Genomic DNA, 14,562 nt, shown 5'->3' with positions numbered 1-14,562 from the left:
CGTGGTTAAGCGCTTTGCCCCGTGAGGCCCACTGACCCTAGCTTGAATCCCACCCCTGCTGCATTGTTAGCTGTGTGACCTTGGTTAAGTTTCTTTGCCTCTCTGTGCCTGCGTGTTTCCATTTATAGGATGGAGTGGTCACAGTCCCCACCTGTGTGGTTGTGAGAAGGAAAAGAGTCAAGTACAGGTGCCACTCTGGCACCTGGTTGAGGCTCAATATGTTATAAATCAATGTTATGTCAATAAAAAACAGAAACAAACAAAACAACTAGCTAGATGTTTAAACTAGAAAAATAGAAAATTTAATTCATGCTTAACTCAAGTTTAAGAAGGGGGGCATTCAACTGCTCTGTAAGAAAAGCTGGATTCTGTGCTGTAATGTGAAGAGAAAAACTGCCCCCCCAAAAAAAAGGCTCAAAAAAAATGTTTTTAGAATCTGAAAAATATGTATATGTGTATGACTGAATCACTTTGCTGTACACTTGAAACTAACACCTTAATAAAAATAAATAAACATTCATTTATTCATTACACCTTAATAAAAATAAATATTAGATTCATTACACCTTAATAAAAATAAATAAATATTAAAAACAAAACGTTGTAGATTCATTACACCTTAATGAAAATAAATAAATATTAAAAACAAAGCTTGTTCTTCTCAGAACCTAGGTATTTTATTCCCAGTGTGATGTTCCTTTTTTTTTGGATGCTGTTTCTTAAATCGTGAAAAATAACAAATGTATGAGATTTATAAAATATATATTTTAGTGAATATTTTCAAAGCCAATATCTCTGTGACTGTCCTCAAGGAATAAACCAGCACATGGACTACACCCCCCAAAACCCTCTGATCCCAGTGCCTCCCTCTGTCCTACAGGTAACGGCGATACTGAGGGTAGGACACTCATTTCCTTGCTCTCACCCCTAGTTTTGCCAACACTCTTTCAGGTTAAAAAAAGCCCCCACCTTCCAAGCCTCAGCCCTGTGACTGCTTCAGAGGCGAGGGTCTGGGGTCTGCAGGACACAGGGGCCAGAGGAGAAAGCAGGCCGATTCTCAAGGCTGCTGGGGGTGGCACAGGGTCCCTGGCAGCCCCTCCGGCCGCTCTCCCTGTGGCCCGAAGATGAGCAAAGCCAGATCCCTGCCCCACTGCGTCAGCCCTTCTGACCCTGTGCCCAAATGGGCCCAGAGGACGGGTGCCTGGCGTGGTGTGTTGGGGGCGCCGCCAGTAGATTTAACCTGCTTCCCAGTTAGGCAGTCAGGCAGCCTGGCCTCGGGCAGCTGCTGGCTTGGCTCAGCTGTCTCACCCTAGGGAGTGGCTAGCCGTCTCCTCTGGCCAGAGGGAGAGGTGGCCAGAGGTTAAGGATGGGGGAGGCAGTGCGGAGAAGAGCTCAGAAGGAAGGAATTGGTGCTGGAGGAATATTTCTGCTCTCTGGCCAGGAGCTGGGGACAAAGAGGGCTGCCTGCTGCCCTTCCTGCCAAACCGGGAATGAATTATTTCACACACACCAGCCAACAAGAAAGCACCTGCTGGTTGCTCTTCCTGGAATGACTGCTTCCCACTGTTCCCCTGGCCACCCCGTCGGCCAGTCCTTCAGACCTCAGCTTGGACAGAAATCATCTCTTCCAAGAACTCCTCCCTGACCCTTCCCTGATCCTACAGGGGCCTCGCCTCACGGCCCAAGCACCCTCTGTTTAACCCATTAGCATTCTACCGCTGCATCTTTTCAAGACTTTATGGACCAGAAACTCCTTTCACGGTGATACAATCTTGGGAACCCTTTACTATCAAAAAAAAAATTCATGGTTTCTTATTTTCGGTTGTTTCTCTTCTTTTTATATCAGAAGTTTAAATTTTAAAATAAATTCCTTTACATCAGCATATTAATAATTATTCTTTAATTAATTTAACAAAATAAAAATAATTTCTCGGAGTGCTTAGTAGGTGCTAGACATGGTTCTAAATGCTTGGGATGCATTAATGAACAAAACAGACAATGTTCCCTAGCCTCTAAGGCTGATATTCAAGGAGAAGGGACAGAAAACAAGTAAGTTATAAAGTATATATTTTTTAAATTTAATTTTTGTTTTATATTGGAATGCAGTTGATTTACAATGTTGTGTTAGTTTATAAAGAACATTTTTAGTTGGTACAACCACTATGGAAAACAGTATGGAGGTACCTTAGAAAACAATACATAGAACTACCATATGACCCAGCAATCCCACTCTTGGGCATATATTCAGACAAAACTCTCCTTGAAAAAGATACATGCATCTGCATGTTCACTGCAGCACTATTCACAATAACCAAGACATGGAAACAACCTAAATGTCCATCAACAGATGATTGGATTAGGAAGATGTGGTATGTATATACAAAGGAATACTACTCAGCCATACAAAAGAACAAAATAATGCCATGTGCAGCAACATGGATGGAATTAGAGATTCTCATGCTAAGTGAAGCAAGTCAGAAAGAGAAAGACATACCATATGATATCACCTATATCTGGAATCTAATATATGGCGCAAACAAACCTTGCCACAGAAAATCATGGATTTGGAGAACAGACTCATGGTTGCCAGGAGGGAGGGGGAGGGAGGGGGATGGACTGGGAACTTGGGGTTAATAGATGCAGACTATTGCCTTTAGAATGGATAAGCAATGAGATCTTGCTGTGTAGCACTGGGAATTGTATCTAGTCACTTATAATGGAGCATGATAATGTGAGAAAAACGATTGTATACTTGTATGTGTAACTGGGTCACCATGCTGTACAGTAGAAATAAACCAGCTATAATGAAAAAAAAATAAAAATCATTATATAAAAAAATTAAATTTAATTTAAAAAAGAATATTTTTAAAAGAATCTTTGAAGATACTCCTACTCCATAAAGACCTCCTGCTTTTTGCTTTTAATCAAGTGATACAGGCCAATTTACCTTAAAACAGACCAAGATCATTTTCAAAATAAAGATTCCCGGAGTTCCCGTCGTGGCGCAGTGGTTAACGAATCCGACTAGGAGCCATGAGGTTGCGGGTTCGGTCCCTGCCCTTGCTCAGTGGGTTAACGATCCGGCGTTGCCGTGAGCTGTGGTGTAGGTTGCAGACGCGGCTCGGATCCCGCGTTGCTGTGGCTCTGGCGTAGGCCGGTGGCTACAGCTCCGATTCAACCCCTAGCCTGGGAACCTCCATGTGCCGAGGGAGCGGCCCAAGAAATAGCAACAACAACAACAACAAAAGACAAAAAGACAAAAAAAAAAAAAAAGATTCCTTTTTCTAGTGGAAACACACACTTTTTTGTATTCTTCCCTGGCAGAATTTAATTATGAATCAGTGACATTGTAATGTAGTATGGTTATAAGAAAGAAAAATTCTTTATGAGAAGGCAGCTAAAGCTTACATTTTCTTTTATTTCATCTGTAGTTAACATATATTCATGTTGAACCTAGCCAAAGCCCAGTTGTAGCCTCAGATGATTTCTCTGCAACCATTCACAAATTTAGTAATTTTACATTTTTCAAAGAACTCAAGGGAGTTCCCGTCGTGGCTCAGTGGTTAACAAATCCGACTAGGAACCATGAGATTGTGGGTTCGATCCCTGGCCTTCCTCAGTGGGTTAAGGATCCAGCGTTGCCGTGAACTGTGGTGTAGATCACAGACACAGCTCGGATCGCCCGTTGCTATGGCTTAGTGTAGGCCAGCAGCTACAGCTCCGATTAGACCCCTAGCCTGGGAACGTCCGTATGCCTCGGGTATGGCCCTAGAAAAGACAAAACAAAAAACAAAAAACACTCAAACCACTATCAAAATAAAAAGACAAGGAAAAGTGATTTTCAAAAGATTCAAAAAGCACGTTTATTTGTCCAAGAGAAACTCTGACTTCAAGACAAATTCTATAACATCCAAACTCTTGCAACAAAAGTGACAGACATGTGGGGTTTCCTTATGAAATTACATTTAGCTTTCAATAAGAAAATGTTACTTTTTTGGTAACAGACATATTTTTGGTTCTAGGTCTCCATTTCTGTAGTAAACATGAAGCCCTGTGCTTGTAAAGCCTGAGCCTAAGAAACCTAAAATATAAAATTCTGAGCAAAGGTCAAAATTATGACAATCTGATTGAAAAGTTTTAAACCATATGAGATGAATTTGTAGCGATTTAGTTGAAAGTGCTTCTCAGTATGTATCAAACTTTTCTTTTTATGAATAGCTGAAAACGGACTTTTTTAAAAAGAAATGAATCTCACTCGCCAGTATTTCAAACTAACCTTTTTACTTCCATGTCTAAATCGGTCGTTCTTTCTTCATGTACTCGTTGAGAAAGTTCATTAACAAGAAATTCATCTAGGAGTTCCTGTTGTGACTCAGCTGTAATGAATCCGACTAGCATCCATGAGGATGTGGGTTTGGTCCCTGGCCTCGCTCAGTGGGTTAAGGATCCGGTGTTGCTGTAAGCTGTGGTGTAGATCCGAGACGTGGTTCTGATCCAGTATGACTGTGGCTGTGGCTGTGGCCTAGTGGCAGCTGCGACTCCAATTTGACCCCTAGCCTGGGAACTTCCATATGCCATGGGTACAGCCTTAAAAAGACAAAAAAAAAAAAAAAGAAAAGAAAAGAAAAGAAAGAAATTCATCTACTCCTTGGTTATTCAGTGGTTCATTTCCCATAGTGGAGGCAGGAAAGATGCTTGATTCTTACCCTTTATTGTCTAGTTGTCAAAATAATGAGTTGATTTCTCCAAAGAGGCCCATTACCTTTTTATTTTTTGTTTTTTGGTCTTTTTGGGGCCACACCCGCAGCATATGGAAGTTCCCAGGCAAGGGGTCAAAAAGGAGCTGTGGCTGCCAGCTTACACCACAGCCTCAGCAACGCCAGGTTCAAGCTGCATCTGTGACATACACGATAGCTTGCGGCAACACCAGATCCTTAACCTACTGATCGAGGCCTGGGAGCGAACCTGCGTCCTCATGGATGCTAGTTGGATTCGTTACAGAGGAGCCATCATGAGAACCCCTGCCCATTACTTTTTTAAGTACCACTACGAACCTCTGGATTTAAACATATAGTGCTTTCATCCACTGCAGTTATTATTCTTATTCAGGCTCAAACTTTCCCATCTTTGCCTTATGGGAGCCTTTCTAATTGGCTTCTGTGTCCTCCTGAAATGATCTTAGCAGTCTTTGCTAGCTTATGGCTTCCTTGCTTTCCGGTTTGACAAGATGGCCCAGCCTCATCTGGCCTCAAACCTAAAAAATGGTTTGCTTTTTTAACAGCGGTAAATCTACAGTCATTAAGGAAACATATATCCAGAACACTGGAGGTCTTAATATCTAGTCCAATGCTTGGTGCATAGCAAATAGAGGTGTTGGTTGGCTGAATAAATTAATAATGATTACCTTCACTAGATTTTAAGTTTCTTGAGGCCAGAGGCCATATACTTCAAATATTTGTTGAATAAATAAATGAAGGAATGAAATCCAACAATTAGGTGGTACCACTGAAGTCTCAGGCAGGGCAGAGTCCTAATATTTGTGGTCTTTTATCTCCCTCTGGTGGGGAAGGCCAAGGCATGGTCCTCCAATGCCCTAAAATCTTGTAGTGAAATGTTTTTCAAACTACAGATCCCTACGCATTAATGAGTGGTAAAATCAATTCAATGGGCCGTGACCAGTATTTTTAAAAAACTGAATTTATAATTGAATAGAAAGTATCAGATGGAGTTCCCATTGTGACTCAATGGTTAATGAGTCTGATTAGGAACCATGAGGTTTTGGATTCAATCCCTGGCCTTGCTCAGTGGGTTAAGGATCCGGCGTTGCCGTGAACTGTGGTGTAGGGCAGACACGGCTCGGATCTGGCGTTGCTGTGGCTCTGGCATAGGCCAGCAGCAACAGCTCCGATTAGCGCCCTAGCCTGGGAACCTCCATATGCCATGGGTACGGCCCTAAGAAAATATCAGAGTGCCTCACACATAGTATAGGCAAATTCTGTCACAAATTGTCATAAAACTATATTTTATAGCTGTATCTATATACTTAGTAGCATATATATTCACTTATGCTACATATATATTTTTATATGTGTATCAGATCATAACCAGTGATTTGTTGATAAGTATTTAACAACTATCTCTCTAGGGGAAAATTATATATGTACATAAGTGTATTATGAATTTCTCTTACTATAAAGAATGTGGAGCACATAATTTAAAAAAACAAAATATGAAAATACTCTTTACTGCATAATGAATTGATTCTCCCAGAATGCTTTTACTGAATTTGCTGGAGTTTTGCATCCATAATCAACTCACAGTTTCAATTCAACCATGTTTTGAATAATGGAGTTGTGGAAGTTCCCGTCGTGGCTCAGTGGTTAACGAATCCGACTAGGAACCATGAGGTTGCAGGTTCGATCCCTGGCCTCGCTCAGTGGATTAAGGATCTGGCGTTGCCGTGAGCTATGGTGTAGATCAAAGACGCAGCTAGGATCCTTCATTGCTGTGGCTCTGGTATAGGCCAGAAGCTACAGCTCCAATTAGACCCCTAGCCTGGGAACCTCCATATGCTGCGGGAGTGGCCCTAGAAAAGGCAAAAAAACAAAAAAAAAAAAAAAGAAAGAAAGAAAGAAAAATGGAGTTGCATCTTGGTCTAGATGATCAACAAAGCAAGTAAAGCCCTGATTTTAGCATCTGCCATTTACCTTAGTGTAAATACTCTCACCAGAGCTGGTTTCCAGCTACAAAAGTAACCAGTGAAGACATAGTTGGGAAGAATGGCACAATGACATACTATACAACAGATGTAAGCAACTCCAAGGGCATGGTGAATAGTGCAACAGAGTAAAATGATTAATAAATGATGAGTTTTGAGTATTTGTTTTGTTTTGTTTTTGCTTTTTAGGGCCACACCCAGGGCATATGGAGCTGTAGCTGGGCTAGGGGTCAAATTGGGACTGTAGCTACTGGCCTACACCACAGCCACAGCAACGTAGGATCCAAGCCACAGCAACACTGGATCTTTAATCCACTGAGCGAGGCCAGGGATCGAACCTGCATCCTGATGGATGCTAGTCAGATTCACTAACCGCTGAGCCATGACAGGAATGCCTTCTTTTGTGTTTAACTGTTCTCTTATATAATGTGATTTTTAAATAACAGCTTTAACAATCGGTCTGCAGAATTTAACAGTTTGTTCTCATGGGCCTGTATGAATCTGTTCCAGCACACAGCTGCACTCACGTATTTCTTAATTTTTTTTTTTTTTTTGTCTTTTTTGCTATTTCTTGGGCCGCTCCCGCGGCATATGGAGGTTCCCAGGCTAGGGGTCGAATCAGAGCTGTAGCCACCGGCCAACGCCAGAGCAACGTGGGATCCGAGCCGCGTCTGCGACCTACACCACAGCTCATGGCAACGCCGGGTCGTTAAACCCACTGAGCAAGGGCAGGGACCGAACCCGCAACCTCATGGTTCCTAGTCGGATTCGTTAACCACTGCGCCACGACAGGAACTCCCCTCCTTCTTAACCATTATGCAGCTTGCTATTATTTGGCTACCTGACAATCTTTAGGGGATAGAGATGGTTTCAGGTGCTATTCACAATCTACCTTCACAGTTAAAATATTTTCAGCTGTGTGGCTTTGATCCCCAACCATGGAAAACCAAATTAGTATAATTACCACTACATTTGCTTTTTAAAAAAATGGTATTGAAGTTGATTTACATTTGCTTTTCTAAATCTAACTCTTTGAAGATCCAGACATCTTGCTACATAAAAATTACGATCAGATAAATGCAATTTACAGGTATGAGGATCATCTTGAGATGGTTTTAAGGAATTAATACTTTCACTCTTATTAGTTGATTGACTCTCTGCATGAGAGAATTTAAACATCAATCTATCACAGGCATAAATCAGGCAAGTGTTTCCCAAAGTACGGTAGCTATCCCTGGACAGTGACATGAAATTACTTTAGGCAGCTGGAGATGATAAATATTTCAATAGAAATGTCTTTTTTTGTTTGCTTTTTAGGGCTGCATGCGCGGCACATGGAAGTTTCCAATCTAGGGGTCCAATAGGAGCTACCACTGCGGGCCTATGGCACAGCAGGATCCGAGATGCATCTGCAACCTACACCACAGCTCATGGCAACGCCAGATCCTTAAGCCACTGAGCAAGGCCAGGGATCAACCCGCATCCTCGTGGATCTTAGCCGGGTTCGTTAACCGCTGAGCCACAAAGGGAACTCCAGAAATGTCATTTTTGTAACAGAAGAAATACAGCTGGCACATAGAATCTATTATTCTATGGGTATTTCTGCTTGGGAGTCTATAAGTATTTCAGTTTTAAATGTGTATTGTCTAAAGAAAAATGTGAAGAAATAATAGTACTGGTGGTGTATGGACATGGCAGAAACAGTTCAAGTGGATACAGGGGGTTGAATGGTGACACCCCCCCCCCCCCGCGCCAAAGGACACATCAAAGTCTTAATCCCTGGGAATATGACCTTATTTGGAAATAAAGTCTTTGCACATGTAATGAAGGATCTAATGAAGTGATTATTTTGGATTTTGAGTGGACCCTAAATCCAGTGACGAGTGTCCTTATAATAGATGGAAGGAGAGAAGACACACAGACACGCAGAAGGGAGAAGACCATGGGAAGAAAGAAGTAGAGATTGGAGTGATGCAGCCATAAGCCAAGGATGCCCAGGACTGCCTGCAGCCACTGGAAGAGAGCCATGGAAGGTCTCCTTCTAGGAGCCTCCAGAAGGAACCAATCCCATCGACAGCTTGATTTCAGACTTCTGGCCTCCAGACTTGCCAGAGAATATATTTCTGTTGGTTTAAGCCAACACGTTTCTGGCAACTTGTTATGGCAGTCCTAGAAAATTAATACAGTGGCAAAGAAATGCCTCAAGGTTGGGAAACACTGAATTACACACCCAACCAGACCAGGGGATGAGAAGGTTTAACTCTGTGATAAATAAGTAACTGAGTCATCAACACCCTCATCTTATCGTCATTAACCCTCAGCATCCAGCATTTTCGCTCAATACAAGTATGTGGTTGTTTTGAAGGTGAAAATAAATCCAATAATTTTAAATGTAAATACGATGATTGTATGCATTTATATTCTCATGCAACTGTTTCTGGACACCACAATGAACCCTGAGTTCATAAATTAACTCTTGGGAAAGGCGATCTCCTCTTGTCTCTTCATTTTACAGATGAGAAAACAAAAGAGGCTGAGACCACTGTCCCAGCTCCTACAACGAAACGTTTATTCTTCCTTACCTCCAGCAAATATTCCCACAAACTCTTTTTCTTTGATCAGAGCAAGGCATAGAGGCTGAGGTTCAAACCTGCCTTACCCGGATGGAGCTAAGGTGATTTTCCGGGAGGTGATTTTGAGTGAAGAGAAAGCGACGAATTTGGAGTCAAGCGCGCTGCAGAGGCCGCCGGTGGCCAGGAGGGGGAGCGCGCGGGCTCCAGAGCGCGCACCCTCCTCAAGGGCGGGGCCTGAGGGCAGCGCGCATGCGCTCAAAGGGAGGTGGTTTCGCCGGCCGGGACGAAGGGCGAGACGGTGGCCGAGAAGGCACGGGTCGGCGGACGGTGGCCGAAGAGGTCGGGCATGGAGCACCTGGAGCGCTGCGCGTGGGTCCTCAGGGGAACACTGGTGCGGGCGGCTGTGCGGCGGTACCTGCCCTGGGCCCTGGCAGCTTCCATGCTGGCGGGGTCCCTCCTCAAGGAACTCTCACCGCTGCCCGAGAGCTATCTCAGCAACAAACGCAACGTCCTCAACGTGTGAGTGTGCCCCGGGTTTCTCCTGTCCCCGCCGTAGCTACCGCTGTCGCCTTGCCCAGACAGCTGGGGGTTGGCTGCCCTGATGACGAGTCATTGGAAGGGGAGGTCCTTCTCCCCATCGTGACAGCAGCGTCTGCACCCGGGTCGAAATGGAGGGACCCCGAAATAGCTAGTGTCACCAGCAAGTCGCGTTTGCACACCAAACAAGACAGTCTGAGCTGACTGGGCAGGGGTGACGGGCAGGGAGGTGTGTGTGTCTGTGTGTGTGTAGGAGTGGGAGGTGGCAAGAGGGGATGAACCAGCTTCCCACCCCCACCCCGATTTCCTTTGGGTTTAGGGGTTGGCCGCTGCCCTGGGGAATATGCCACGTCTCTCCTGCCTGCCGGCATCAGACGCCGTGCCTCTGCCCTAAGTCCAGTTATTACCCCCTGCACCCCCAGCGTGACAGAATCCCATCACACCTGGGTAGGGTAGAAAGACCTGCCCTTCCCCCCACCCCCTATCCTAGCCTGTGACAACCCCGCTCCAAGATAGTGTCGCAGGAGTGGAACCCTCCAGTCTATGACCTTTCCCCTGAATCTGCATGGATCTTCTTAAGCCACTCAAAGTTCCTGGCAGTGGCCCAGGAACACAATCCCAGCCAGGTTCTTTGAGATTTCTTAAGTCTACCCACCCCCTCCTTTAAAAAAAACAAACAAAAAAAAAAACCAAAAACCTCTTGGATTTTAAGGTTATTGACAACAACACTGTTGGAATAGTAAAGGGAGATTCTGAAAGATAAAAATTCTCCCTTGATGTGAGTTTTTTCTCTTCAGGATTATGGTGTCTGTGGCATCTCCCAGAAGTCAGTCCAGTTTTGGTTATCTGCTTAAAACCCTGGTTTCTCTCTCCAGCAGCTTCATCGAATACCTAACAGGTCATGGCTCTGGCCAGTTCCCTGCATATCAGTCCCAGGGAAGATTTTAGCGACAGGCTCTTGGGTAGTGTCTGAGACATTTTTGGAACCCAAGAAAGAGGCCTTCTGTCCTTGGCCCACCTTCCTCCCCCACTTACGAGGCTGGGCAGATTATGAAAGTGGTCATGGCCCCACATCTCTTGCATGTGTGTTCGCTGCAGCTGGTCTCCAGGTCAGCCACCTTTGATAAGTGCAGGGGAGGCAGACAAGGCTGTTGCTGCTTGATCTGGCCTGGGAGATGCTGGAAGCTGAGCACCCTGGTAAAGTCCCTGTGGTTTGCAGGTTGCTATGGATTCTGGTGTTCTCTTCCATACCTCTGTGCTGGTTAACTGATGAAAGGGAACTAGTGAATCCTTGGCTCTGGAGGGGATTTTAAGAATCGATTAGGGGAGTTCCCATCATGGCTCAGTGGTAAAGAACTGGACTAGTATCCATGAGGACTCAGGTTCGATCCCTGGCCTTGCTCATTGGGTTAAGGATCTGGTGTTGCCATGAGCTGTGGTGTAGGCCACAGATGTGACTCGGATCTGGCATTGCTGTGGCTGTGGTATAGGCTGGCAGCTACAACTCTGATTTGACCTCTAGCCTGGGAACCTCCGTATGCTGTGAGTGTGGCCCTAAAAAGACCAACAACAACAACAACAAAAGAATCGATTGGTCCCCCAATTCTATTCAGCATTTGAGGAAACAGAGGCCTAGAGAAGTGTGGTGATAATCAGAGTCAGGGTTCAAACCTGGGTCTTCCAGCATGAAGTGAGCTCTCTCTGACCATTTCTACCTCGTAGGAAAAAGAGCTTTGGTGTAGACAAAGCCCGGGCTTTGGGGCTGGCCAAATGGTGGTTTAATCTGCGCTTACTGATCGTGTGAGTGTGACTCTGGGCAAGTTACTGAACTAGTCTTTTTATCTGTAATATGCAACAAATGACACCTTCCTCCCAGGGTGACAGCAAGTGCTCTAGGGGAAAGTGGATGCACGTGAGAGCTCTATTTTTACTTTCCTGAGCAAACAGCATAGTGCTTAAGGTCAGAGACTTGGAGTTCCCTGGTGGTGCAGCAGGTAAGGATCCCGTGTCATCACTACTGTGGTTCGAGTTGCTGCTGTGGCACAGTTGCAGTCCCTGGCATGGGAAATTCCACATACCACAAGCACGGCCCCCAAAATAAAAATCTAGAAAGATTATAGACCCTGGATTTGAATCTCAGCTCCACCACTCATGACCTCCACTTTGGGCACGAAGCTTCTCTGTGCCTCAGCTTTCTTATCTGTAAGATGGAGATTATAGCAGAAACTACCTCCGAGAGGTGTATGAGGATTAAATGGTACCCTTATTTAGTAGGCGGCCTTGTGGTCTAAAGCTTTTATCACCTTTTCTCATTTTTCCCTCCCTTGAGAGTCGAGAAACCTGAGGCATGCCATTTATTCCCTCTTGGCCAGGCCCCTTCTCCTCACTTCCACTTTCCTCCTCTGCCAGGTATTTTGTCAAAGTGGCCTGGGCCTGGACCTTCTGTCTCCTCCTGCCTTTCATCGCCCTCACCAACTACCACCTGACAGGCAAGGCTGGCCTGGTCCTGCGGCGGCTGAGCACCCTGCTCGTGGGCACGGCCATCTGGTACGTGTGCACGGCCATCTTCTCCAACGTGGAGCACTACACGGGCAGCTGCTACCAGTCGCCAGCCCTGGAGGGGGTGAGAAACGAGCCCCTGAGTAAGCAGCAGTGCCACGGGCAAGGAGGCTTCTGGCACGGCTTTGACATCTCCGGCCACTCCTTCCTGCTGACCTTCTGCGCCCTCATGATTGTGGAGGAGATGGCCGTGCTGCACGAGGTGAAGACGGACCGAAGCCACTGCCTCCACGTGGCCATCACCGCCCTGGTGGTCGCCCTGGGCTTCCTGACCTTCATCTGGGTGTGGATGTTCCTGTGCACGGCCGTTTACTTCCACAACTTGTCCCAGAAAGTGTTTGGCACCCTGTTCGGGCTACTGGGCTGGTACGGGACATACGGGTTCTGGTACCTGAAATCCTTTTCCCCCGGCCTTCCTCCCCAGAGCTGTAGTTCGAACTTGAAGCAAGACAGTTATAAGAGATAAAAGAGGTGCACAAGGGATGACAGCAGGACAGTGGCTAATAGATCTTTCCATTTTTCTTCGTTACAGGACTAAATTATTGATCCTGCTTCCACGAGGAAGCTTACCAGGCAGTTTTGGTGGGCGGCGGGGGAGTCTGGGGAGCGAGGTCAGGCCCCCGACTGTTCTTGGCGACATTACCCTGTGTCACAAGCACCGCCGTTCCCAGTCAGGCACTTTGCGTCCCCAGCAAGACTTGACCTTAATCTGGAACATCCCTTTTGTCCCTAGAGGGCCGAGCTCGGGCTCAGCGGGAGGACAGAATCAGGAAAGCCTCTATTGTGGGCTGAAGGGGGCGGCCAGGGCCTCGGGACTCTGCCGCCACCAGACTCTCCCTGATTCTTGTCTTCTCCGTTAACGGCTGTTAAAGCTGTAGTTTAACAGTATTTCCCTCGGATCAGTTCTGCACAAGCATTTGTTTCCAGCAGGATCCTTTATAAAACAGCCAACCTCCTGAAAGACTCACTCTGGTTGTACTATTTGTTTCATTTGTGGAATGTCAAATATTGCAACTGGCTTGTGATTAGCTACCAAAACAGTTAAACTGGAGTGCCTCTGCGACGGAGTATTGGATAATTTTTTATGTAACGAACACTAATAATTTCCTGTCTATGTTGTTTATTATCTATCGGTTTCTGGAGCAATAAGGTTACTACCCTCCCCCTTCTATTTTGAGTGAATGCTCTATGGTTTTTAATGACAACCGTGGCATTTGTTCTTTGTTGACAAAACTCCTGAAAAAAACTCACAACTCCAGTGCTGCATTTTGGCACATGTGTAGATTGCTCTGAGGGTTTTTTAGAACACTAATTTACCCTTTTTTTTAATAAACCGAACTCTTGGCTTATGGTATTTAATTCAAGCTCATAGGGCTGTTTTCTTTGTTAAGTATAAAGCCGGAAAGCAGACATTTTAATAACTTGATGAATTTTAAGCTGAGTCAGAGTAGTTTTGCACAATGCATATTTGCACTGAAACTGTCCTGACCACATGTCAGTGGTGTAGATGGAACAATTCTTCAGAGTCATATGGGAATAAGTCTTCTGTCCGTTGCTGTAGCCCAAGGTGCTTTTACCTCCTGGGCAAGATTGCGAGAAGGAAGTCCGAAGTGGAGGAAAATATCCTTGCTTCTGATGGCAAGAAGCCAGCCTTTTGGCAAAAGTGTCCCTGTTAAGTGGTGGCCTGACTTTGGCCCCACCCTCCTCTTCCTCGGCCCACCACCAGAACCCAACCACACTTGTGCCTGTTCACCTGGCCTTGAACTCCACCTCTTCCTTCCCCTTTGCAACATTTGTCCATTTCCAGCCTTGGCCTTATGTGGCCCTCACCGTGAGTGTGCCTGTCCCCTCCACCCCACGAAGGCCCAGTTACCGCTCTGAGATAAGGTACTCCTTGCCCCTTTCTGGCTGTCTCCTTACACCTTTCAAGCCCAGCCCCTTGCATTTTGGATAATCATCCTGGAAACTTCTTTGATGCCCCTCCTACCCCCAGCCAAGGCTGGTAATGGCATTAACTGATAAGCACTACATTTGACTGGCTTAACTCAAGCTTAGGTTGTTAGAAGCTTGAGGTCTCGAAAATCTTGAGTGTAAATTGTATTGCGTATAAAGATGTACTTAAAATATGTAGTTCGTATCCCATCCCCACTGGTTAACCTGTGCCCATCAAAATGT

The 14,562-nt window shown here is 45.4% G+C and overlaps 2 protein-coding genes across 2 annotated transcripts in view; one reads left to right on the top strand and one right to left on the bottom strand.

Annotated features, from left to right (window-relative positions):
- Positions 1 to 9,469, bottom strand: part of R3HDML (R3H domain containing like) — a 31,437-nt gene extending 21,968 nt beyond the window's left edge. The window contains exon 1 of the mRNA XM_085004025.1: positions 9,378 to 9,469. The gene's annotated coding sequence lies outside the window, so the exon portion shown is untranslated. The remainder of the gene's footprint in view (positions 1 to 9,377) is intronic.
- Positions 9,470 to 9,628: 159 nt separating this feature from the next.
- On the top strand, positions 9,629 to 12,872 carry FITM2 (fat storage inducing transmembrane protein 2). Its single transcript, NM_001128460.1, has 2 exons — positions 9,629 to 9,810; positions 12,238 to 12,872. The coding sequence occupies exons 1-2, from the start codon at positions 9,638 to 9,640 to the stop codon at positions 12,851 to 12,853; spliced, it is 789 nt and encodes a 262-aa protein (NP_001121932.1). The 5' UTR covers positions 9,629 to 9,637; the 3' UTR covers positions 12,854 to 12,872.
- The last annotated feature ends 1,690 nt before the right edge of the window (positions 12,873 to 14,562 follow it).

The sequence above is a fragment of the Sus scrofa genome, chromosome 17, assembly GCF_054392235.1.
Source record: "Sus scrofa isolate SSC_HxYL_T2T_F1_AM1 chromosome 17, Sscrofa_HxYL_maternal_Yorkshire_Landrace_v2.0, whole genome shotgun sequence".
NCBI classification, from domain to species: Eukaryota; Metazoa; Chordata; class Mammalia; order Artiodactyla; family Suidae; genus Sus; species Sus scrofa.
The sequence above is the reverse complement of the archived record's forward strand: the minus strand, read 5'-3'. Positions and strand labels throughout refer to the sequence as shown.